Source organism: Colias croceus, chromosome 15 (genome assembly GCF_905220415.1).
Source record: "Colias croceus chromosome 15, ilColCroc2.1".
Taxonomy (NCBI): domain Eukaryota; kingdom Metazoa; phylum Arthropoda; class Insecta; order Lepidoptera; family Pieridae; genus Colias; species Colias croceus.
In genome coordinates, this window is record NC_059551.1 from 6846829 (window position 1) to 6871571 (window position 24743).

Below are 24743 nucleotides of genomic sequence, written 5' to 3' on the forward strand. Positions count from 1 at the left end.
CGTAGCTGTCTCTCGTCTTTGTTCGGCTCCCCCCGTGTGTTTATGGGGTTCGCCTGCAGCCAGTCGTCCACCTTCTGATGTTCGTCATGTGCGGTGGTGGTGTCTTCTTGTAGATTTTCTTCTTCTATCGCCGACACCTCGACTTGAAGACGCTTCTTTACGAGCTCTTTTTCAAGCTCGAGTTCCTTGCGGTGAATGGCCGCGAGTTTTTCCGCCGCCTCTAATTCCGCCATTTTAATTCGTGTGGCCGTGCTCCCCGTGGACCGTGCCGATCTGACGGACCTTGTAGGTGATCGCCGCCGTGGTTGCGCTACGTCAGCCGATTCGGTGGCTGTGGTAGTCCTCAACTCCGACGGTGAGGCCGGAGGGTCGAGTATTAAGCGTCGAGCCCTCTCCTGCCGCACTTGCTCCATAGCCCGGTCTTCGATGTCCGCGGCTTCGCCCTGGCTGCGTGTGACGACCATGTTGATATTAACCCGTAGATATCGATGGCTTCTTCTTTCAGCAGGGTTTCCGTGGTTCGAATCTTCAATCCGGCGCTCGATGGACCACTGAATATTCTGGACTGTATGTAGATTGAAAACTCAGTTTCTTCCTCGATAGCTCTTTATTCTCCAAACTTGATCTTAGACTAACTTTACAACAAAATCTTAACATATTTATACAATTTACAAGGGTACAATAGCGTAGGTAGGTAAGAGCCGTGGGAAACGATGTTGCGGGACGGAAGCACCCCCGCCGTCGCCTGCGCGCGCGCCGTCGACCACTGTGTATAACTCCGTTTCCGCTCGTTCAACACGAGCCGGACGCCTCGTTGTTTGGCCGCTCGTCGCTCCTCAACACTTATAGATATTGGAATTTATTTAACACGTTGCTATAAAAATAGGAGTAACTAGGGTGTTTAGTTACTTTGTACTGATAAAACAATTACAATAGAGCTTACGTAAAACAAACTTTTTTAGTAATTAAAGTTAAAAAAATTCTTATGAAAGAATTATAAATTCACACATAGTATCATTCGCAGAATTGAGTTCCTTGACCCTTTTTGAATAATAACAATAACATAAAAATAAAACAATATAAACTTATGTTTATTGTGGATACCATAAAACTACCATACTGGGCTTATGAAATGGCAATATAAATAAACTTTATCTCCAATCTTGTAATTTACAAAACTGCATACAACGTCGTAAATGACGCGATACATAGCTCAGTCTTGACCTAAAACATTTTGAAGGCCTTGGCTGAGGTCAATGAAATCTTAATAGATTTCGTGTTTATACTTTATGCTTACAGTCGTGAATTTTCTATACCTTGAAACTAGATCGATAAAAATTTAAAATATTGAGATTGTATAAGATAGGTTTTCTTTATTGATAAAAATGCAAAGGTTACGCAGTACAAATGAATATTTTTAAGTTGGAATAGGTACATTATCTTAACTTAGGTTAGTTTATTTAGTAGTAATATCCCGTAAATCCTACGGGAATAGGAATTATGTAGCTTTTCCTAGAATACGAAGCCCCGGGTGGAAAGCTAATAAATTATAACTGATATTTTCAAAGTTAGTATTAGATAATAGATTGTAAGCAGTTATCGTAATTTCTTTCTTCACTTGTGTCTCAACCAATTTTTAAAAACATGCATGCCGTTTTAAACATAAGTAACAGTTTCAAAGGTAAGTGACAATACAAAAACATTTCAGGATTGTCCCATGGGCATGCACGTCGGAAATGATCCGCGGTCTCGTGCCGGACGCGATGCCCGCGCCCATGCCCATGCCCGAGCACAAATTGGACGCGCCCACGACCGGGAAGGACTCGCGGCCCATGACTTTAGTCCCACCCGCTAGACACGACCGACATGTCTGACCATGCTCTAATCTTATTTTTTTCGAATGATGATTACTTAGAGCATTAAACCCATTGTTTAAAGTTGGTTTAATGCTCTTAGGCTATAATGGTTGTTAGGGATTGTTCTGGTGTTTTGTGTTTAAGTATAGTACCTACTATTGGATATTTTAATGTATTTTATCCCGTCGCTGTAAGAAACAACGCGAACGGGATAAACAAGTATGTACCTATATACGTACTACTCAAAAGAAAATAAAAGTGACTTATTCATTTCATCTTGATTTAAATTGACTCTTTCACAACATGTTAAAAACATCGTTTATTGTTGATAACGTAAGTACAATCTCAAGAATATATATTAACTCTTTTTTTTTTCCAACCCTTTATATATTCTTTTGAGTGGTATATAATAAATAAATCGCCTTTTAAAACCGTCAAAAGTCATTAATTTCCAAATTATATATGATATAATTTTTAAATTAAGTATAGACTTAACGAAAAATAATTGACTTTGAACATCTTCGACATGTCTTGGCTCGACATTTGTTTCTATTACTTATCCCTTTATCGTTGTAATTGTAAAAAATCAGAGTTCAAGTCTATTATTAAGTTATTAAGTAATTAATGAGGACCATGCAATGCCTTAGTGATTTGTAAAAAATATAAAATATGACAACTTCTAATGGTGCATCAATAAGTGACCTTAACTTAGTGAATGAAAGACAATCTTCAAAATATAAGTTGTAATACAAGTTTATACGAGAAAAACGGAAAAAAAGCATCTTTTATATCATTTATTTTTAATAACGCTTGTGAATTTTGTAATATTTTCATAGTTTTGTTATACGATTTACATTAAAACGTTTTTGACATAATTCTCTATTAAATAAATGTTAATGGTGCAATTATATAATTTTACTCTTCACAAAATGTGTCTACATCAATACTTTTAAGTTAACATTAAATAATTTTAGTAAAGCTGTGGTACTTAGTCAAATTAAGATAACAAGAGATTTTGGATGTGATTTCTAGTTAAAATATAGTTTAGTTATTTTTATATCCCTTTTATACTGTGGTAGCTAGGTACTACATTGCAATATCAATAACTTTTATTTTACTTAATATGAGAAATTCCTCTTTTTGTATCTAAATCTATGTGCCTTAAGAATAACATTTCAATTTCGTTTATAAGAACGTTAAAAATGTCTAATAGTTTATCATATAAGACCTTTTTTTATTTTGAAATTACACGGCAGCTAGATAATTTATAACACAATATAAATGAAGAATAAGATTGTTTCAAATAATTGAATTAATAACACATCCATAGCTAAAGATATTGCAAGTATTGTAGCACGTCCTCAAGTGAGCTCAAGAGCGAACTTGGTACACATTACCTCTTATTTTTATTTAGGTAATTAATGAGGGTTCGGTTAGATAACATGCAATTTGCTCAACATCCGAATGCAGATAATAATTAATTTTTATGTTATTTAGTTTGATCATAAATCCATCTTCAAGAGGCGCAAATTGCATTTTATCAATAGTTGTTTTGAGCATTTTATTTATAGCTATAATATATTGTATATGTATCAAAGGCATTTTATTGTATCAAAAGTTTTAAAAACTCGTCAACTGTATGTAACTATGTAATAAATAAGGTTTGCATTTGTACGACCAATTTTGTATACATTCCATTTTGTGATGTAGGTAATAATGTTTGGGATATACGAATTATTTTTATAACTAATAAATGAAATGAACATACATTAATTGAATTCTTTTATTTTCCCTCTCTCCTTTCAACCACTATACAGCGCCTTCACAAAATATGTCTTTCTGTACAAGACTTGAAAGGAATACTCTCCAAACATGTAACAAATAGAAAATATTATAAATTTAACCTAACAGAGGACTAGTAAAAATATTTATCAATCAACTCAAACACATCGCAAAGCCACAACATATTAAAATTAATTAACACTCAATGCTTTTTTCAATCAATCATTTTATCATTTACATAAACAATAATTAAATAATACATTATTTGGAGTTTAAGTACCCACATAGTACATACTGATTATAATAATATTATAAGCAATACAATTAAGAAAACTAACAGCACCTACTTAATCTGTAAAGTAATGCCCATTATTATAAATTAATTAAATACACAATAAATGAAAATGCCTAATTTACATAGTAATTGTTATTTTTTGCCAGGCGACATGAATTTGTTCGTATTTTTATTATAAGGTAGATTAAATTCAAGGGGACAAATAGATATAGATTAATTTAATTATGTACATTATATACTGATGAAAATTCATATTTAAAGAAGTTAATAAAATTTGAATAATTAACTACTTATCAATCTAATTTCAATCATTTCTATCCCTTGGATACGACTCAGGTAACGTGAACTCAGAAATGGGAGATATGTACAAAGGATTTAATTCTTGCATATTCTTTCTGCTCTCCTGTGCTTCTTGTAAGAACTTGGCATATGCTCGTCTATCTGACACTATTTGTGCGCTTTTTATGCCTAGAATAATGATTATTCCGCCAAGAATAACACAAGCCATAGTAATAATTGCACTCGTCATGATCTTGGCGGTAGCTGGTTGGGAACACTCCTTGGATCTGATGACGATTTCCATGGTGATCATAGATTGTACTGCTGCATTGTAGGTGTATCTGTATTCACACTCAAGACCGTCCTCCAAACGCCGCAAGATGCAGGGGATGTCGGAGGATTTTTCAGTTTCTGTAAATAATTTAAATTAGAGCTTTTTCTAGATTTTAATTGTGCTATCATTACTCTTGTAAATTGAAATCTTATCTTTGAAAATATGTAAGAGTTATAACAATTTGTAGAACTGTAACCACATGTGCTGTTATGAATTTAATACTAATTGCAAGCTCTCGCAAATTACGTAAACATGAGTGCGTATTTTCTAATTTTTAATTACCAATTCCACCAAAAGTGAGTAATGGAAATAGAGATACAATCATAAAATCATACTGAAACCAGAACAAGCCTAGTTAATTAACAGTGAACACTTTTATTACGTTTCTGACCAAATATGATTTCAAAAGATACACATCTCTTAATTGCTATGTAAATTAGCGCCGTCTTTAGCTGTAAATGAAGCTTCCCATTATCACGACCGTGAAAAAATAAACTACCTACTTCCTTATAATGACGCTTTAAAACTCGGTTACTGACCGCAGTTATGTGGTTATAGCAATTACCCTAGATATCCCATTTATCATTTTCTAGCTCATCTTAACGTGTAATTTTATTTGTTAAATATATGTAATAAGACTAGGAATTGGCTGTGAAAGATACAAATCTGTTCTTTTTCTGTTTACTTAGTAAGAAAAAATACAATGATTTGCATTTCGGTGAACGTTTACCTACAGGTTAGGTTTAGTTTGATTTACGTAGGTAGCGTTAGTAATGATAACTTACCTACTACCATCCTATTATTATAGTATTCCTTTACTCATCGCTAGTTTACCGAATAATACGAATTTCTGAAGTAGGATTTTAGGTAAGGTAAGTCAAGAACGATAATGCAACGCCGTTTCAAATCGCACCTCATAATCGAATATTTTCTCTCCGAAACATAACATACAAGAAAACTCACCATCATGCAACCGTTCGCTCACAGTATAGTTGACGCCCGCGATGCTGCACGACTCGGTGCAGTTGTTGCTCAAGTGGCAGAGCACGCACGGCTCGGCGTTTACGCACAGGGGGTTCTCGCACGTCGCGCACATTTCGCAGAACATGCCCGAGTATTTCATGCCGTCTGCTGACGCGGAACATTCACAGCGGCCTGGAAATATAAGTTTGAAATGTTTTAATCTATTCCTATTGTATAATATGTTGTGCTTTAAAATGGGGAATTTTGGATATTCATGACTGCCTCACTTAACCCATTGACCACCGAGCGTCCAATGAGACGACGACACAATAAATTTTCTATTGTGTCTGTGATTCCGGGGGCTGAGGCATTAAATTATTATACAGAATGAATTACGAAAAAGGGACAAAAACATATTTTTTCAGCAATTTCTTTAGATAGATATAGGCTACTGCCTACTAGCTATAGCAATAAAATAAGCTTTTTTTATAAGAAAAGGATATTATATTATGGTCATTGCTGGTATAGAATGGACATATGCTTAAATATTAACAATATATGCTTCATTATTCTTCGTCCGCATTTTACTATCGACGTGAAATATACATAATATGTACCCAATAATAATTATATTCCGCTCTATAAAGACGAAAAATATAACTTCACGATTTTATATTTTCCATAACATACCACAAACACAATCCCCATGCCCCGAACACACATCTCCAGCAGCTGGCGGCACGCACTTGCTGACGTCAGTGGTGCAGTCACACGCGGCGCCACTCCAGCCCGCCTCGCACGCGCACTGCCCGCACACGCACACGCCGTGCTCCACGCCACCGCACTCCATGCCGTTCAAACTGAAAAAATGAAAATAGATTTATTTTTAAACCAAATGTTCTTACACAGAGTTATACAAGTGTACAAGTGTGACGTTGCTCGCTTTACACATAATTGGCTTAATCTATGTTTATTAAATAGGATTCCCTATAGTACCCACACTAGGCAAGCCTGTATCGTATACACTGACACGATTTTACCAAAAAAAAAAATGTGGAACACTTCACGATTTTACGTGTCATCCTTAATTCCATACTGGAATTTATATGCATTTTTCAGAAGATAAGACAAAGATTTGATGCTAAAGATTAAAACTGAATATGTCTCTAGTCGTAATTTGTAAGGCATAATAATGCTTTTTATGGAACGCAAAATACCTTATTTTTAATTACTCGGAACAATAACTTAGGTGTTAGAGTTGAGATTCTTCTAGAAGTGGACACAGCGTTAAATTTATTACAAACTAGATAAATAATAAAAAAGTTCTCCTTGTTGAAGTTTACAGCACACACATTTTACACCGGTTTGCTGATAAATTTTCCTGAGGCGCAAAAGGTTTAAGATCTGCTTTTGGAACCATAGTTCTAATTGGATCAAAGTTTTACACTACACACATTTATACTACTATACAAACTTGTATTGATTCCACAGATTATATGATACTGTATAGGTACCAGTAATTGATACCGAAATCAAATTATCAACGTCATATTAAGTATATACTACTTATAGGTACTAGTAATTGACACGAAATTCACATCAAACACTCACATACTAATCTCACAGTCTTTACATTGGCAGAACTTGCCACTAAACCCTCGGTCACACTCGCACTTTCCGCACAAGCAGTCCCCTGCGCCGGAGCACGTCATCAGACGTGTTGAGTTCGGTTCTCTGCACTGTGAGAGCAAAGCGGCGGAGGCTGCGTCGTCTTCTATGGAGCAATCGCATTTTGGACCTGACCTGGAATATAATACGACTTAGGTATATATGCAGTAATAAAATAAATTTTCAATAGTCTAAAAGATAAAGAACATAATAAAATCTTATACTGATACAACTATTGTTCTATACATTAAAGTTAAAATAATATATTACTGTAAGCAATTTATATTCTCGATAGTGTGAGGAAAGGATCAAATTACTGTATCAGTCAACTCTACATACCTATAGATACTTCAACTATACATAACATTCTAACAATAAACTGCATCTTTTATGTCTATCTTTATTTTTACATGCATTTATCCTCAAGAATAGTTACTTACCATCCTTTATTACACTGACAAACACCGCAAACGAGGTGTGAATGTGCCGGGCACGTCAGCGACATATCCTTTATCAGATCACTCTCGCAGTTGCACCCGCATTGTATATCCACCTCCAGGGTTAAGGAATCCTGACCCAGCTGACTTTCAGATATTGTGATTGTTTGCTGCGACTGAAAATAAAATAACTTAAAATTATTGTCCTACCCATAATGGGTAGGACAATAATTTTAAGTTCTATTCATAATAGATACATTTATTGAGAATTCAATTTAAAAATCTTATAAAAAATTCTAAGGTTGCAATCTAAAGTTGCACTACCAAACAAGCCAAACAGCACGTAGACTGCACAAAAACCGTAATGAGATTCAAATAAGTTGCTAATTAATGTGATACACATACGCAAAAGAGATACGAACCTTTTTGAATTCGGGACAAGAATCCAGCGTAACGTGAGCCTCGTAATTAATAGTCATGCCATATTCGACGCCAGAACAGCGCCTCGCTTCGACCAACGTGCCACCTTTCACTCCACAGTCGGTAAAGTACTTGACCTTCACAGGGCCCGAACTGGCATCGTCTTCGAAATCCACGACACTCACGATGTCTTCGTAACCCGTTTTTACTAACTTCAGAATGTTAGAACTGTCGCTTTCCAATTTGGCGATATACGTGAAATCGCTTAGGAGCTGGTGCAAGCTGTCGTAGTGGTCTTTTACGCTTTCCGTTACTGCGAAAATTACGTTTACCTGAAATTTGTAATGACAACTTAATAGGACATTTAATTAACTTAAAAGCTTTATAAAATTAATGATCTCTAAAATTAAAATATTTCAAAATTTTAATTTTAGAGCTTTAAGCTTTTAAGCTTAATTAAATTGTGATTTAGTTTAATAGACTAAGTTTTCTTAGTTGAATTACAAACCAACATATTATTAGTTTAAAAACCAACTCGTTTAGTCCCAGGTCATGATAGCCATATCATTGTTTAGGTGGCAAAGCGGAAGAAAATATTAACATAAGTTGTTTGACCAAGGAAAATAGAGTAGGTAAATATTAGCGAAAGATTAAACAAAACGTTACACAACCGAATGAGTAACTCAAAACTAACTACACTTTAATCTTTGCGATAAGGAAAGAAAAGATTTGCGTAACGTATTTTAATCTATTTCTGCAAACAGTGCCGAGTTATATTTACCTTATACTTATCCAAGAGTCGGTAAACTTGTGCAATGGAAGGATAGTCGTATTTAGCGGCTTCAGAATAATACCCGTTTTCGTCTAAATGACACGTTTCGTCGTTTTTCAGGGAAGCGCCGCCTGTAAATAGATCGTGATTTGTCAATCTTTAAGGATCTGCAAATCATCGGGATACTTATATAAATACAGTTTACTCTAAGTTACAAACTTCTAAATCGCAAACAATTATCTATAATCTATACTATAAAATAATTTGTTTCTTATAATATTAAAACTGTAGCTATTACATTCGTGAATTAATAATTATTGTATGCTATGTAGGTAGTTATAGTAAAAACATGAATGTTCTATAATTAAAATCTAAATTATTTATTTATTTACAAAATCATGGAACTCGACGTAACTATAGAAAATATTATTTGATTAAAGCTCAAAATATTTCAGCTTATAAAGCTTTTAACTACGAACAATAATTATATGTAAAAAGTTAAGCTCGACTCCGCAATTTAAGGTATTTCTCGAACAGTCACCTAATTTCCCATCGCCAGCGGTATGCAGCAGTCCATCAGACAACAAAATGATAATTTTGCGGCTCCGTGTCGCCCATCCGATCCGACTCCCGCACGATATCGCCTGGACCAGCGCGTCCAATTGCGCCTCCGCGTTGTCCAAATTTGCCGTCACTGAACTACTGTTTACACTTTCTATGAATTCATTCACCTGGAAAGAAATAAAGAAAACTTTATAACAAGAGTATAAATGTGTCAGGTACTAGCAATTGTCAATACATTGCAAAAGTAGAGATAGAACATAGAATCTCTACATTTAGAGATCTTTTATATTTAATTTTTCAGGTTATTAGTGTTAAAAAGAGATAACTGCTAATAGTTTTCCAAGGTTTTACCAAACTAAAATGAAACATGTACATAGAGAACAAGCAGTATTTATACATTCTTTCGTGAATATGTACATACAATTTGCATGGTTAGAAAAATAGAGTTTTAAGAACATGAATAATTAATGAAATCGCAAAGAACTTCGATTTCGTCATTTCCTAATCGAATAAATTATAATAATTCGTACTAAATAACTATTATTAATAACATACAAAATATCTAATCACTTAAAAAGAATTACCATATTAGTAAGAGATAGATGATGTTTGTAGCTGTAGGTAGCTTCGCAGTCTACTTCCTCAACAGTGCAAGGGTTCGCTCTACGTCCCGGGTCTACGCTTATGAAAGGCATTACTGGCTTCTCGGCAAAACTTCCGAAACCTAATCTGCAATATCACAAAAAGTAAAGTGGGTAGAGTAACATTTTCCATTATTACTTGAATAGAGGTAACATAGAGGTAGAGCAATAGGTTCCACGTAGTAAGTTGTCAAGAAATAGATAATAAAAAATAAAAAGTATATAACACAATGTCATCGTCTTGGTTAAGAAATTAACTAATTCACATTTGATAAAACATGAGAACATTTTCTAGGCCATGAACTTGCTACAGAGTAAATAAAAGCATACCTAAAGTTATCAGTCAAGTTTTTCAGCATTTCAGGGAGATCGTCTCTCAAAGATACGAGTGTTTCCTTGTCATCCTTCATCGACCACGTGAGATCCATCAAATAGTACAAATCTAACGGATAGTTTCTCGCTGGACGGTATTGGAACTGAATTTTTCTTGTTTCACCTGAAAATAAAGTAGCTTTTTAAATGTTAATATAAAATAAATCTCTTAATAGAGCTACTTGTAGTATTTTTGTTATAATTCTAATGATGATGAAGCAAAATTTTTATGAGACACTCGATATATTGCACATGTTACATACCCAGCAATTCCACCAATAGTTTTAAAATTGAAAGCGTTCATCACTACTAGTAATGAAGAAGAAGCATCATAACGAGTCTAAAACTGCTCCAAGCTTCACTTACGTGGTTTTAAAGAGAGCTTTATCCTCTGTGGTTGTATCTGCACAGCCTCCAGACTGTCTGGCAACATGTCTTGAAGACTACGATTGTCTGCCACCTCCCAAACTGATTTCTCCGGCCGTTGTATCATACCTTGTCCACATCCAAAGGCAACTAAGCTGAAATAAAATGTAAGACTTAGCTATCTTATAATAACATTATGTAATATAAAATAGTAGAATAAATACCAATTTACTCCGTAAATAAGAAGGTGAAATCTTTTGTCATAAAAATATAAATTCATAAATGATAAAGTTAAACGATTGATTCATAATTTATTGGTTGTTTATTCATGTAAAAGCGATTGAACTGAAATTTAGTAAGTCGGATTATTTTCTGAGCATTTCACTGTAGGTCTCTCGAAGAAAATTCACTTTCTAGAAATCTGCATTACTTATACTAATATTAAAATAAGAAAAATCTTCTCATAGATAAGTACAAAAAGACTTCCCACTGTGTATTAATATATCATTAAAAGTTATCAACATTAAAAAGTACATTCAAAGCTTAATAGGGCAAAGGTTACTTCTTTTGAACCTGTACATCTCATTTTGAGCGCTTTTACTGTCTTAAAACATTATGTTCGCCGTCGATCAATGATAACATTAACTAACTCAGCATGCGTTTCCGATGAAATAAACCTCATGTTAAAACATTTGCTACGCTATGAATGCGTAAATCGTATTGTTATATTGCAGCTATGCAAGCATTAGACTGTGTAGGTACTTAAATATATTTACTTTTATATTATATTTACTTTACTTTAATAACCATTAAAGTAAAGCCGTAAAATAATAAATGAATAGAAATTACAAAACTAAACCATAGCCTAAGTCTACATTCACTACAAATCAGTAAAACTATTTAACTCTATAATATAATATAGGTGCGATATTTTTAGGTAGAGTCAAATCTAAACGAAAGATACATATTAATGCTATGTCACACTCTATCAGTGTGCTTTGGACACCTTTTCATTTAAAAAAAAAAACGTTCGAAATTCTGACTATAGCTTTCGGGTCGTAGCCTATTAGTGTACAGCTTTACGTCCCATTGATCCTTGCGCGTTGTAATCACGATCTAAGATCAATCAAAAAATGACTTGATCAGTCTCTCATTCAACGTGAGAGTAACGCAAATAACTGATGTAATTAAATGTTGTTAACCTCGAGATGTGTATGCTTAAGTGATTCGTAAACTAGTAATTCTATAGAATGTTTCGGAGCTGCCTTGATCATTAATAAGACTTAATAAATAAATATTACTAAAGTTTACTTGCACACTGACGAAATCTTGTGATTACACGAAGAGCTACACAATAGATTCACCAAACTTACTATAAAACTATTGGTACCTAATTGCTAAAGTCTATCAAAATTAAGTATAACACACAAAGCTAGAGCGGATGCATTAAACAATTTGAGTTTTAATTCACGTACTTATGCCACAAGTATGTAAATAAATATCCTATCCATCCTGATAACCTGATAGGTTGTATTCAGTGCCGGTATTGGGGTAGAGCAGTTGCTCTAGGCGCCAGGTCATCATGGGCACCAAAACGCATACTAGTTGATTAGTTCTGCTGTTGTATGGCAGTATACACTACTATAGTTCGATTCAAACATAATGGTGGTTCGGAAGTTAGGTGTAGGTGCGAGTGCGGGTGCGCACAGGTCCCTTAACGTCCCGCTAATACCTAAAATTGTTTTCTGCGCATCGGATCGTACGATGTTCCTAGCCGCCATTAAGTTTGAATGGTACTGTACACTACATAAGCACCTCTCATCATCATTGCAGCGCGGCGCAGTGGCCGGGTAGTAGGGGTCGGCGCACCAGCGGCAGTGCGACGCGGCGGAGAGGCACGGCCCGCACTGCTCGTGTTGGATGCACACCAGCTTGTTTATGAGGTCCTGCTGTTGTATTACTGCAACAATTGTATGAATAAAAATTGTCAAACATTTTTTTTTGCTCTTATTTATATTTTCATAACACAAATACGACTATTGTTATAATTGCTTGCAATTCATATCTATTACATAGTTTTTAGACGGCATTGATAAATTACATAATTTCAGATACTATCTATGAATGTGTTTGCTACGACAATGTAGAGTTTTAAGCACTTTGAAGTCTTATAATAGGTATCTATTAAAATTCTCCTTTACGATACAAAAAAACCTTATTTTATCAAATTTGGTTAAAATAGATTTTTCAGTAAAGAGAGTAAAACGATTGAGCAACTGTAGCTATTAAAATATTCAAGTGCAACTAATAATAATGCACTAGTTTATTTGTAGCGATAGATAACGTAATTATTATTACACTAATATCCATGCCAATTGGTATCGCGCCCAAAGCACACCTTGCCTTGATGCCCAGCTGTTTGAACGAACCAAGTATGAAAACGATATCAAGGGAGAGAAAGTTTGAACTTTTAACCTTAATGTCTCTTTCTTTTACGGTATTTGTTTGGAACGTATGTTTTAACACTATTCCCTTATAGTACTAGTAACTTAGTTTAAATGCAGTTAAAAGCATGGAAAAGTTTACTCACAATGAAACCGTAGCTTTACTATCTGAATATTATACTTTAATTTTGTAATTGACTGAGACTCGACAAAAAGAATTACTTTAAACTGTTTGGTCACAATAAACTTCAGTCATAATAAATACCTAGTATGTACCTATATGTATGGTTTGTGAAGTCACGAAGAGTCCTTTAAGAATTAAGAATAACTTATATTAGAAAACCAGTCAGATCCATGGCATCCACGATGTTACTTGTCGGTGTCTTTTATCTGAGGCTTTAGTCAGTGAGATTAACGTATGTTTCGGGTTTAATCAAAGCCACGAAAATACCATAAATGATTGTTATCATGTATCATGTTATCAAATCTTCTTAACTTTCTTGTAGAGCTTAAAAAAATGTGTGTGAATATCTGCGTTCCTATAAGTTACTTAAATATATTTTAATAAAGAACTTTTTAATAACGTAGAAGAATTTGAATTGCTACAGGAAAAAAATGTCTAGAATATCCCTCTAAACAAAACATCAACAACATCAACTCTATACTTACTACTACTCGACCTTACTTATGTTTGATAAATCTTCGAAGGACACTGATCAGTTCTATATTCATTTATAAATTCAATTATTCGCTATATAGGACACACACGACAGAAAGAAAAATGATAGTGGTAGATAACAATAGAACTAAAGTCATTATTAGCGATACATACAAGTTCATTGAGGTGAACTGAATCGTGCCGCGACTTTTACGCATTGCGTAGGTACCTATTATTGTTGTAACTTGTAAGAGCAATTCACACCTGATGGAAATTTTTGAGATGCTATGATTTCAAAGTTGCTCATTACTTTTATTATAATATTTATTATTCACGTTTAACATTGAGATTTCAAATCGCTCCTTCAGGCTGATGAAACAATCCGTTACAATAACGTATCTCATCAATGATCAACTCTACATTGTGTAAGAATTACTATGAAACATGAAAGTGATTGAAATACTACTTATTATTTGTTAAAGAAACATTATTTAAGCTTTTCGAGCGTTTCTTTGTTAATCGTTTGTACTCAATGTAATATAACACCATAATTCCCATCTGGGGCATATTTAATGCCTAATGAAAAGCAAACGTTCAACATGAACAACTTTTTACCAATATTTAATTTAATTTACCAAGTTTACGAATGTTTGTTTTTACGACGTCGACTTTTCTAGAGAATTTTTTTCACCAACTGACTTTAAAATATCTTGGTTCTTATATGTATCGTGATATTTATTCAAAGATAATTCGCATTTCGCATTACTTTAAAGACCGTGTGAAAAAATATCATCTACTGATAACAAAATAATGATTCAAGCATGACACAGACGTATCCGACCTCAATCCGCACACCCGTCGCACCCATTGATTGCTTATTTGTTTACACGGAGACATTTCACGTGTTTCCACTGTAAATACGTACATTTTTAAGTATTTATTACTGTAGAAACTTGCATTCTTAGATGCAAGTTGCAACTAAGAATGCAAGTTCGGCCACGAAAGAGTTGAATATTACAAGGTGGGAATAGATATTGAGGGATCGTGATTTTTAAGTAGATATATTATTGTAACACTCTTAGGTCATTTATTTATTTATTTCATAATAACATAAAGTCATATAGGTACGACTTACATACCATATTATATGACTTTTTTTTCACTTTTATTAAAATCAGTTCATCCATGTGTATTCACTATTCATATTATAATTTAAATTCGACGGTAAAAACCATGACACCTACATTACCCGCAAATATGGTATAACTACATCCATTTAAAACAAAATGAACTCATTGTTGGCGGGTTAAACGGTTTCGAAGAATACTAACCACTTTTATAACTTTTTACTTTGTATATTGCCTGTAAAATCTGAGAAAATACAAAAGAAAACTTAGAAGTAACATTCACTGTGTAGAAGTGATTTCCACAAAATTTTTTTTATGATCTCACCATGAATTATTTATTTAAAGTAAAATTTATTGTAAAAGAAAAATTAAAAGAAGGTTGTAGTTTTAATTCGACTGAACTGACTGCCATATATTTTTACATCGTTTGTTTTTCCTACTTTACTTTACCAGGTTGTATTCGTATATAATATGGGGACAATTTTGAAACATTTCATATCTTTACAGTGCAGTTTCATTTCATAGGTAATAGAGATTCTATTTACAATAAAGACTAAGAGCTAGTTACTTATTTAACCGAACAAAACATCTCGAATAAATCAAACCTGTAAATTGAGCTCTTTAAATTGTTGCTCGAATAAAACAAAGCCGATCTATAATTAAATGTAAATATTAAGTGGGCGTGTATTGACACTAAACAGATGACCGCAACATGGAGCAAAAATAATATGCTTACATCATTAACATGGTCAATCCGTGTATCTGCTTATTTGGATACATGTACAAAATATTACGACCTAGAGATATAATGAAAACATCGAAGTTTGATTTTAGTTCTTTGTACTTGTCTATTTTTGTGTGTGTTCTGTTCCCATGTAATAATTATGCATCTTTTAGATAAATATTGCAGTTTACTACTTTATTAAATCCTGCAGTTTTGTTAATACGGAAATAAAAGTCAATAATATTTAAAATTAAAAACAAACAGCAGCATATTTGCAAATCGTGACAACCTAGTTGGGTAGTCAGTATTCCTACAAAAATATTTAGTCATTTTGCTACAAATAAAAAACATTTTTTTTTGTACGAACCTATCTAATTTTTACCTATATCTATCTATCTTTAGAATATTACCTAATACCTTAGCTTATATCATAACCTATAAAGATAGAGCTTAGTAAGCTTTAGAACTTCGGATAAAAAGCTTTCTCATAAACCTTGATCAATGAAATGATGTTTATTTGTTTGAACATTCAGTCTTATTTCACAAAATAAAATAACCTTTTATAACATATTCTCACTTATACAATATACTACAAGAATGAAGAAAGTATATAAAAGATAGTAACAGACGATTAATTGGACGCACATGGCGCCACGGGATGAAGCTATTCATCTAATAACTATTACACGCACGTGTTAAAGCTAATAAAATTGTACCATCGATTTTCTGATATATTTGACACCGTATAATTAAAGTTGCATTGTTAGGGTCTTTCATAATTATCGTAGCGACGGCTTTTTCTTCACTTTGATTAGTTATACCAAAGCTAAAGATATACGAAATTTAACGAAGTTATAACTACCTACTAGGTATTTAATAATGATTTTCATAATATTTTTTATTTTCTTATAGGTTATTACTATAAAAACGAAAGAGCATCTGAATTTTAAATATTTTCTTATATATACTTAACTACATTTACATACAAAAAAGTAGAGACGGTAATATGTTTTTATTGTTTAATTAATTAAAGAACGATTATTTGTTCAATATACTTACAATATATTTATGGGACATTTACAGTTACAGAATGGAGTGATATTATTTTTGTGTAAATCTTCATTCAATACTAAGAGCCAGCGCGCACGAGCAACTTTGTCTCCGCAACTATTTTGTCTCTCCCATCAATTGTATGGGGAGTTGCGTCGCGTCGCGTTGTACGTGCGCGCACTTTCATACTAGTCCATGGGTGAGAGAGACAAAATAGTTGCGGAGACAAAGTTGCTCGTGCGCGCTGGCTCTTAATTTATAAGTTATTAACTTGTCTGAATATTGTATGTACATAATATAGAGTTGTTGCTACGTTCAATATTTGTATTTATTCACGGAACGTTATTTAGGTCTGCTTACATTAGAATCGTGATGTATCCTCGCCGACGTCGATATTTCATCTCAATAAAACTTATATTTCATATGCTATATAGGTTGGTACACTTAAATTTTCTCCGTTTTCTCAATCAGTCAAAGTTTCTCGTTCAGAGCGTTTTCAAATTTTTATTTTTACTGCAGTAGGTAGTTAGTTAAGAAGTAATTAACTTACCTACTAATTTCAAAAATTTATAATTGTCGCCTAAAATAATGAACTACAAGAGGATATTGTGTAACAATATTAAAAAAAATTATTTGCAATATGTATTGTCTACGCTACGATAAATGATGCACTAAGAAAGCTATATCTTTCTTATAAGCTACCTACGCAAAAACATTATAAAACTTGTAACGTCATATACTTTGTATCGTAGCAATTAAAACTAACAAGGAACTTCCACTAAGTTTTAAAGTTTATTACAAATAGACTTGATTTATAGCACAATGTTCTCTCATGTATTTATAGATAAAATTGCGATGCGCTAAATTTCAGTGCAAATTACCTATGTAAATGCATATGTATGCAGAAAATATTAGCCAGGATCATACCTACTTAGTATTAATTCTGATTTATCGATGAAGATGTAGAGATTTCCAGAATATTTTCTGTGGCTTAAAGTTATTTATACCTGTGTTAAGGATGTAATTAACCTATATCTCAAATCGGACCAATTAAACCAATAACGTTATTAATATTGCATTTCCTAAATATTATGTACCATAAATATTTTTATTTAGCTCTGAAATATGTCTTCTATACATTTCAAAATATCTGAAAGTCCTTCACTTTATATTTCCACACATCAAGAACAAAAGCGTTTCCATGCAGTTAAGATAAAAGCTTTTACGACGTTCAAACTAATTCCGTCAACGTGGAAACAAAATACCGTCGAAATAGTAAGCACGTGTCACTGTCCTAAATTAAGTCCAAAAATTTCATTCTTAAATAGAATATTCCATTCCTATTCCTGAAAGCAAACTTCCATAACAGGTGGGTTTGGGATCCGGCGCGCTCCTTCAGTTTATTTTTGAAGCACATTTATTTTATGGACTCACCAACATCATATAAATCATTCTTTTTGTAGATAAAGTTAAGTAATAGGACGTTTATGGTCTGATAAAGTCGAAGTAGTTTTAATTATTGTAGTTATTTCCGAATTGTGTTTTTGGAAGGCCTGTTTGTAAATGAATTGGTTTTTGTATTATGCCTGATTAAAATTTAACGTATCACTTACCTATTACTATAAATATTATACATGTATATATTCATCATGTTCTATTTGTTTCATGAAAAATATTTATTTGAAATATGATTTTTAAATGAAGTTGATAGATGATGAGTGAATTCCTTAATTATATTAAACTATATTTCCGCCCGCGGCTTCGCCCGCGTTTTCAAAGGAAAACCCGCATAGTTCGCGTTCCCGTGGGATTTCCGGAATAAAACCTATCCTATATGTTAATCCAAGTTACCCTTTACTTATAGGTATGTTTGCTAAATTTCATTGTAATCGGTTCAGTAGAATTTGCGTGAAAGAGTAACAAACACACACACATCCTCACAAACTTTCGCATTTATAATTCTTGGTGCTGGTGGTCGTTTGTACATTAAAATTTAAAAGGATGAAATTTAATTTCAATATTTATTTTTATTTCATATACGGTTGTACCTAATAATTGTAACAGTGGTAGTAAGTTCAATAATCTTACATATAAGTAACAATAAAACCCTTAAGTCGTCGCCTTTCATTAGATTCTATCTCTATTTCTCTATTTTACAAATGTATAAATAAATTAAACATATTTTGTCAAAAAAAATCAATACAATAATATAATAATGATGTGCCGGCATTTAACCAAATGATAAGTACTCAAGTAAATGATTCAACCACAATTTCCACGCCCTAGATTCAGAAACATTAATCTTTATTAGTTACAATAGATTAAAACAATTTCCACTTGCATGGAAAACTTACCTTGGCCGTGAACATATCCAATAATAAAACACACAAACAATAACACTTTATTGTACATGATCGGGTTTAATTAAAATTACATGTGTATCGGATATTTGCACGTGCGTGAATCAACTGTAACTCGATCGGATTCGCGATGAGTGATAAGTGATAAGGGCTGATAAGATGATAAGGGGACGCGCGGGCAGCGCCGCCGCGCCAGCTCGCTCCCGCGTCTTCGACATCTGCCGTACTACTAATCTACCTTCGTAAACTGTGAATAGACTCTACCTATGTAGGCCGTCTACGCAACAAGTTTTACGAGCACTACAACTGAACAACATCCATTGAGTGTTTACAACTGTAGAATACTTTGTTAATAACGCAACAGTCAGCAAGGGATAACGTACAAAGTTTTCCGTGATAAGAATGCTTGAGTATTATGAATTTCAGCCGTTGATAGCACTGTTTTTCAGCGACGTCATGCATAATAATTAAATAAGTAATTGTTGCTTATTATTAATAATTTTTATTATTATAAATTAATAAGTAATTGTAGTACATAATAATTAATAAGTACATAGAATTCAACGTGAATGGCTTAATAAAGGTAATAATACTTATTCATTGATTAAATTTAGATAGACCATGATGACAATAATTAAAACAGTGATTTATTTAATTATTATCTAAACAACACCATGGTATGGGACAAGCGCGGCTGATAAAAGATTTTCCTTTAATCTATAGGTACTTTTTGAGTTTGTTGGTAAGAAATAAGATTGATTTATTAAATTGTATCCCAGGCTTATCTCGACGTGAACCAACAGTAGATTTTGAAGTCGGTGGCAGTAAGTACGAATAATTTTCACATTCTTATATTATAGAATTATAGAATTATTATTATTATTATTTCTATAATATATTATATATATTATAGAAATGAGAATATGAATAGAAAGTGATAGAAAAATATAACACAAAACCTTATTAGTTACGCCATTGTGTGACGAAATAAGTACAAAATGACGTTATCACATGTAATCACGAGGCGGGAATGGGACAAAATTGTGTCACGATAAGAGAAGAGCGCTAATGGTAATTGGATCATCACATGAACAAACTTTCTTTACATACTTCCGTAAAAAATGTAAATATTTCCTTTCGTAATAACTAGAAGGAAAAGTTTAATTGCTGTTAAAAAATTATGCACTCTTGTTTTATTATGAAAAGTGTTGTTGCTATAAATTATTAAGATTCAGTTATTTTTAAGCTTTCGGATTTATGATAGATAGGTAAATCTGAAGTTGTTGCCTTGTATGCAGGATGAAGTAGATGTATTAAAGTAATAGTTTTTATTTCTATTACTCCTTACTCATTTCATATATAAACATTTAACATGTTACTACCACAATGCAATTATTTCCAACAGGCAACATGTTTTCATTTTATTGCCTATCTTACGATATAAAAACCACAAACACATAAGTCGACAATAAGCAATTCAGTCCAACGCAGTAGGCGTCGAGGCCATGCAATAAGGCTTAATGCGAATGTCTACTTCGTTGTAGGCGTAAGCCATTTACTACTTTGCGGATGACGTCGATTACGACATTTAACAAAATAAACCTAAATAAATGCCGTTCTGCTTAATTAGATTTTGTAGATGGCACGAAAAGTATCCTGCATTAGAGGTAGTGATTCTTAAAAATCTGTTCTTGTAAATACAAATTCATCTGTGTCAGTCAGATCAATCAGTTTCAAAATTTTGGTACTTTCTAACACACAACACTTACAAAGCTTTTGTCCACCTTGAAGGACCACGATGGTTTTACTTTTACTTAGTTCAAAAAGTTAGCACTAATAAAACTGGTTCATTAATTCCAACTGATTTCACGAAGGTTGTAACAACTATAAATTATTCTAAGTATATAAGTTAATAGAGCACCCATTTAACTTTTTAAACTCTTCGAAGGGCTCAAATAAAAATATAACTTAAACCGTACTCAATTAAGTGGCACAGGTCCCATCAATTTGTCAAGTACGTACTTACACCTTTAAGTGCTCGTTTCGAAAAGTGTCATAAAATACTAACTGATGGAGTAACATCTCACGCCTCACTTAGCACCTAATCACAACCTGTTCTACAACTGTGAGCTTCTATTGTTCACCATCAGTCGTGTTTACACAAACCATTTTAACGAATAAAAGATAGTTGACGGAAGCTTCTTGATTCTTGTAACTATTTTAATATGCATTTCGGTATGGCTTGTTTCCTGTCACGTCGCAACATCGCTTTTGTAGTTAAATGACCCACTTATGACTTACGGAGCCCTTTACCGTTATTTCATTAAACGGCCCAAATCAAGGTAAGTTGGAAGCTATGCCCGTCTTAATTGGGAGAGCTATAATGAATGTGCTATGAATAAATTAAGTGTAATAAGTAATCATGTACAGTATGCACGTTAGCTGATGTCAGATTGACGTGTAGATTTGGAAGCCACGTATAGATAAGTACTTAACGGGGTATCAAGTATAAGCTATAGTTGGGAACATGATTATACTTTCGTAGGTAATAGGAAAGAATATATAGTGAGACAAAAGTCTCTTGCCTTGAAAATGAGTAGATGTGGTTGATATAGGTATTTGTTCTTTGTAACTTTCTATGGAACTCATTATGCATAAATAACATAAAATTTGAATCTAGGTAGGTACTTTCATATACATATTTAGTATAATAGTAGGGAAATTTAACATTAAATCATCAACAATTTTATCGAATGTCTGCCTACATCTTCGACATCTTTGCTTTTACGGTGTTTCTTACTTTTCGCATCACGCGTAGCTTCTAACATCTCGTAATAGTGATTAATTGGTTGAAACCAAGCAAAACCACACTCAGCCTTCCCGAGCCAAATGTGGCCGTTCGGATCAATGAGTTTTAGTTTCCCAACAGGTGAATTATCAACGAAATCACAAACAAGAGCGCTTCCATCTGGATAAATATATCTCCCAGGGCCAGCGTAACACCAATCTTTGATTAGTCCCTCGTATTTTGCCGAATCGGTAAATATTATGGAAACTTCTTCATTAGCACCGAATCGGTCGGCTTCCCAATTCCCGGCGTAGATGTCGCCCTCGTTAGTTGTGTAAACTCCAGGCCCTGTTAAACATAAAAAATGGACAGGTCAATTATTACAGGGGTTTAAAATCGTAGTAATTAATGAAGTAATTTTTACTATACTATAGCCTTCACTTTATAGTTGTCTTGCTTGTCTATTGGTGTCTGGTGTTAACATTAATGGAACACATAGGAGTGTCCCTATTGTTTATAATAAACAACTAAATGATACCAATTATAAATATGAACAATTGAACAGGCTGATTCGTGACGCACTAGGGGTTATATCAATGCGAGATAAAATCAATTTATCAACTACCAGAAACAAAAGATCATTAAATTCATCATTTTGTACAACTGGAGCGAAACGCGCGGGTTATGAAGTGGAATGGAGCTACAAATGTACACGGTTCATTAAATTTTACTTAATGAAAGACAAAAACATTCTGTAACGCTTCGCTAAGCTTGCCGGAATTTAAGGTGAATGGACGAATTGATGGAAGTTATTCCTATAGACTTTACGACGTATTTGTTAAGAATTTTTTATAGAAAACTTAGTTTGATGTGATCTTAGATTGTCAAGCATATTTATTATTTAGTAGATTGGCTGTCCCAGTGCCACACCTAAAGTGCTAAACGTTTCGTTTATGATGATTGGATTTAAACAGAAGAAAAACCCGGATATGTTTACATTTTCCCATTCAATGCTCGTAGACCGTAAAATAATGGTTAGGTACAAATAAATCGTGAAAGTTTGTAAGAATGTAACTTTGTATGGATATAATATTATAATAAACATGTTTGTGATACTTTTTTGAAGAACCACTCAACGGATTTTGATGAATTTTAGTTGTGACGTAGCTTATAGCTCTGTACGGTGTACCAGAATAAAACACGAAGTATTTATATAAAATAAATAAATAAATAACCATTCCAACCATAAACCATTAGGAACTTATAGTTTATTCGTAGGTACAAGTAGGGTAGACTGGGTACGATTGAAACAAAGGACGGTTGAAACAACACGAATATCTCGCAAACCGTTGGTGGGGGGGTTAGGGGTCCAAGGGGAAAATGAAGCGCACAACTGTTCTAAACACGAACCACAATGTTGCGTCGATCTCCGCGCGCTTCAGCTGATTTTATAAGACCCTATTGTGTTTTTATGACCAAAAGTAAGTATTTTTGCTCGAAGATTTTTCCAATTATTGGCGTATCTATTTTAGTGACAGTATTAAGTGTGCGTTTTTGTTTGAAGTGAATCTTGTGGAATTTGACATTGTGACTAGTTTTTGTGTATCCTTGTTGTTACAATTACTATAACTGTATTTTACTTAAAGTAGGAGTTGGGGACGGTTGAAACATTTTTTTTGGGTACGGTTGAAACATTGTTTTAATTATTTTTTGTATTTTTAGATGCCAATAGTACGTGTTAAAGATATTTCGGGAAGATAAATATACTTTTCAAAGTACAAAGACGTGTATGAGGAAGTGAAAACCGGAAATCATTGCGAAAAGTGGCAGAGAAGCACAATTATTCGCTTCTAAGGTAAATTCGAATGCGAGATGACTCTGGCGAGCAAGAAAATAAAAAAATGGGATATAATAGAGGATATAACAACAGAAGGTATAATAATAGAGGGAAAAAACTCAGAAAGTTTACACTTTTCACTCACACACCAGATAAGGAAGAGATAAGAAAAGAGCAAGAATTAATATTGAAACGAACTAGAGCTAAGCAAGTGAAGAAGCGATTGGATTGACGAAAAAGGAAGACATTTCATAGAGGAAAATGTAAAAGTAACATCGAAGAAGCAAAAAATAAAAAAATACAAGAAGAGATATCATCAGAAGATGAGGAGTAGGTACTTCTGTCTTGTTTGTATGTCACCATATATAGAGAGCAGACCTTATTGTAATAGAGTTACTTAATTATTGTTAGATTTAAAATAAACAATCAATAAAACATATTTTGATGCTATATTTTGTATTATTCGCATATTTTTCAACTGACCCCAATCACTGTTTCAACCGCCCCTGGTATGGGGACGGTTGAAACAAATCGGATTTATTTTTTTAATTTGATCTACTATAAAAAATAATAAACATGGAACTAAAATCATAGCGCCTAATAGTAGACAGATACATGCTCTTTTATTTAACATATATTTTTCATCGCTCGGGTTATAAACAGCAAAGTTATGGCCGTTATAAGTGAAATTGTTTCAACCGTACCCAGTCTACCCTACATAATATATTATCTATTTCCCACCATGCATTTTAACGCTCCTATCCTTTTTCTTGGCTTCAAAGAATCCGTCATAGGTGTCGCCTGTGCTATGACGGAAGAACCCTTGGTCCTGAACTACAGGTACTTCCTTTACTACTTTCTTTTCTTCAGTATCAGATTCCGGCTCACCTGGAGAATCTGCCATTTTACTGTGAACATACAATGTTCCTGTACCTATATAGTAATAAAAGTATTGTAATATTCTATGTAAGTATTGGCGTCACAATTGCCTAAATACTCTGCTAAT

At 33.4% G+C, this 24743-nt stretch overlaps 3 protein-coding genes and 1 long non-coding RNA gene across 5 annotated transcripts in view; 2 read left to right on the forward strand and 2 right to left on the reverse strand.

Moving 5' to 3' along the window:
* The window catches only part of LOC123697733 (estradiol 17-beta-dehydrogenase 11-like), a 37320-nt gene extending 33691 nt beyond the window's left edge, over positions 1 to 3629 (forward strand). Inside the window, exon 7 of the mRNA XM_045644267.1 lies at positions 1709 to 3629. Coding sequence (XP_045500223.1) covers positions 1709 to 1874 — 166 coding nt within the window. The 3' untranslated portion in view covers positions 1875 to 3629. The remainder of the gene's footprint in view (positions 1 to 1708) is intronic.
* Positions 3443 to 19327, reverse strand: LOC123697732 (integrin beta-nu). Of its 2 annotated transcripts, XM_045644265.1 has the most exons (13): positions 19107 to 19327; positions 12565 to 12709; positions 10750 to 10904; positions 10342 to 10507; positions 9955 to 10099; positions 9348 to 9537; positions 8816 to 8937; positions 8037 to 8366; positions 7618 to 7790; positions 7121 to 7312; positions 6200 to 6369; positions 5510 to 5701; positions 3443 to 4623 (listed from the first exon to the last, which is right to left on the reverse strand). In XM_045644265.1, exons 1-13 carry the CDS (start codon positions 19162 to 19164, stop codon positions 4238 to 4240), a joined length of 2424 nt encoding a protein of 807 aa, XP_045500221.1. In that variant the 5' UTR covers positions 19165 to 19327; the 3' UTR covers positions 3443 to 4237. The 2 variants fall into 2 exon arrangements, with proteins under 2 accessions (XP_045500221.1, XP_045500222.1); XM_045644266.1 differs by lacking the exon at positions 12565 to 12709.
* A 2514-nt stretch (positions 19328 to 21841) lies between these two features.
* LOC123698223 (phosphatidylinositol 4-phosphate 5-kinase 1-like) lies at positions 21842 to 24641 on the reverse strand. Its single transcript, XM_045644808.1, has 2 exons — positions 24479 to 24641; positions 21842 to 22248 (listed from the first exon to the last, which is right to left on the reverse strand). Exons 1-2 carry the CDS (start codon positions 24639 to 24641, stop codon positions 21842 to 21844), a joined length of 570 nt encoding a protein of 189 aa, XP_045500764.1.
* On the forward strand, positions 23198 to 23812 carry LOC123697956. Its single transcript, XR_006752318.1, has 2 exons — positions 23198 to 23381; positions 23623 to 23812. It is a non-coding gene; the product is annotated as an uncharacterized LOC123697956 (long non-coding RNA).
* Positions 24642 to 24743: the final 102 nt, after the last annotated feature.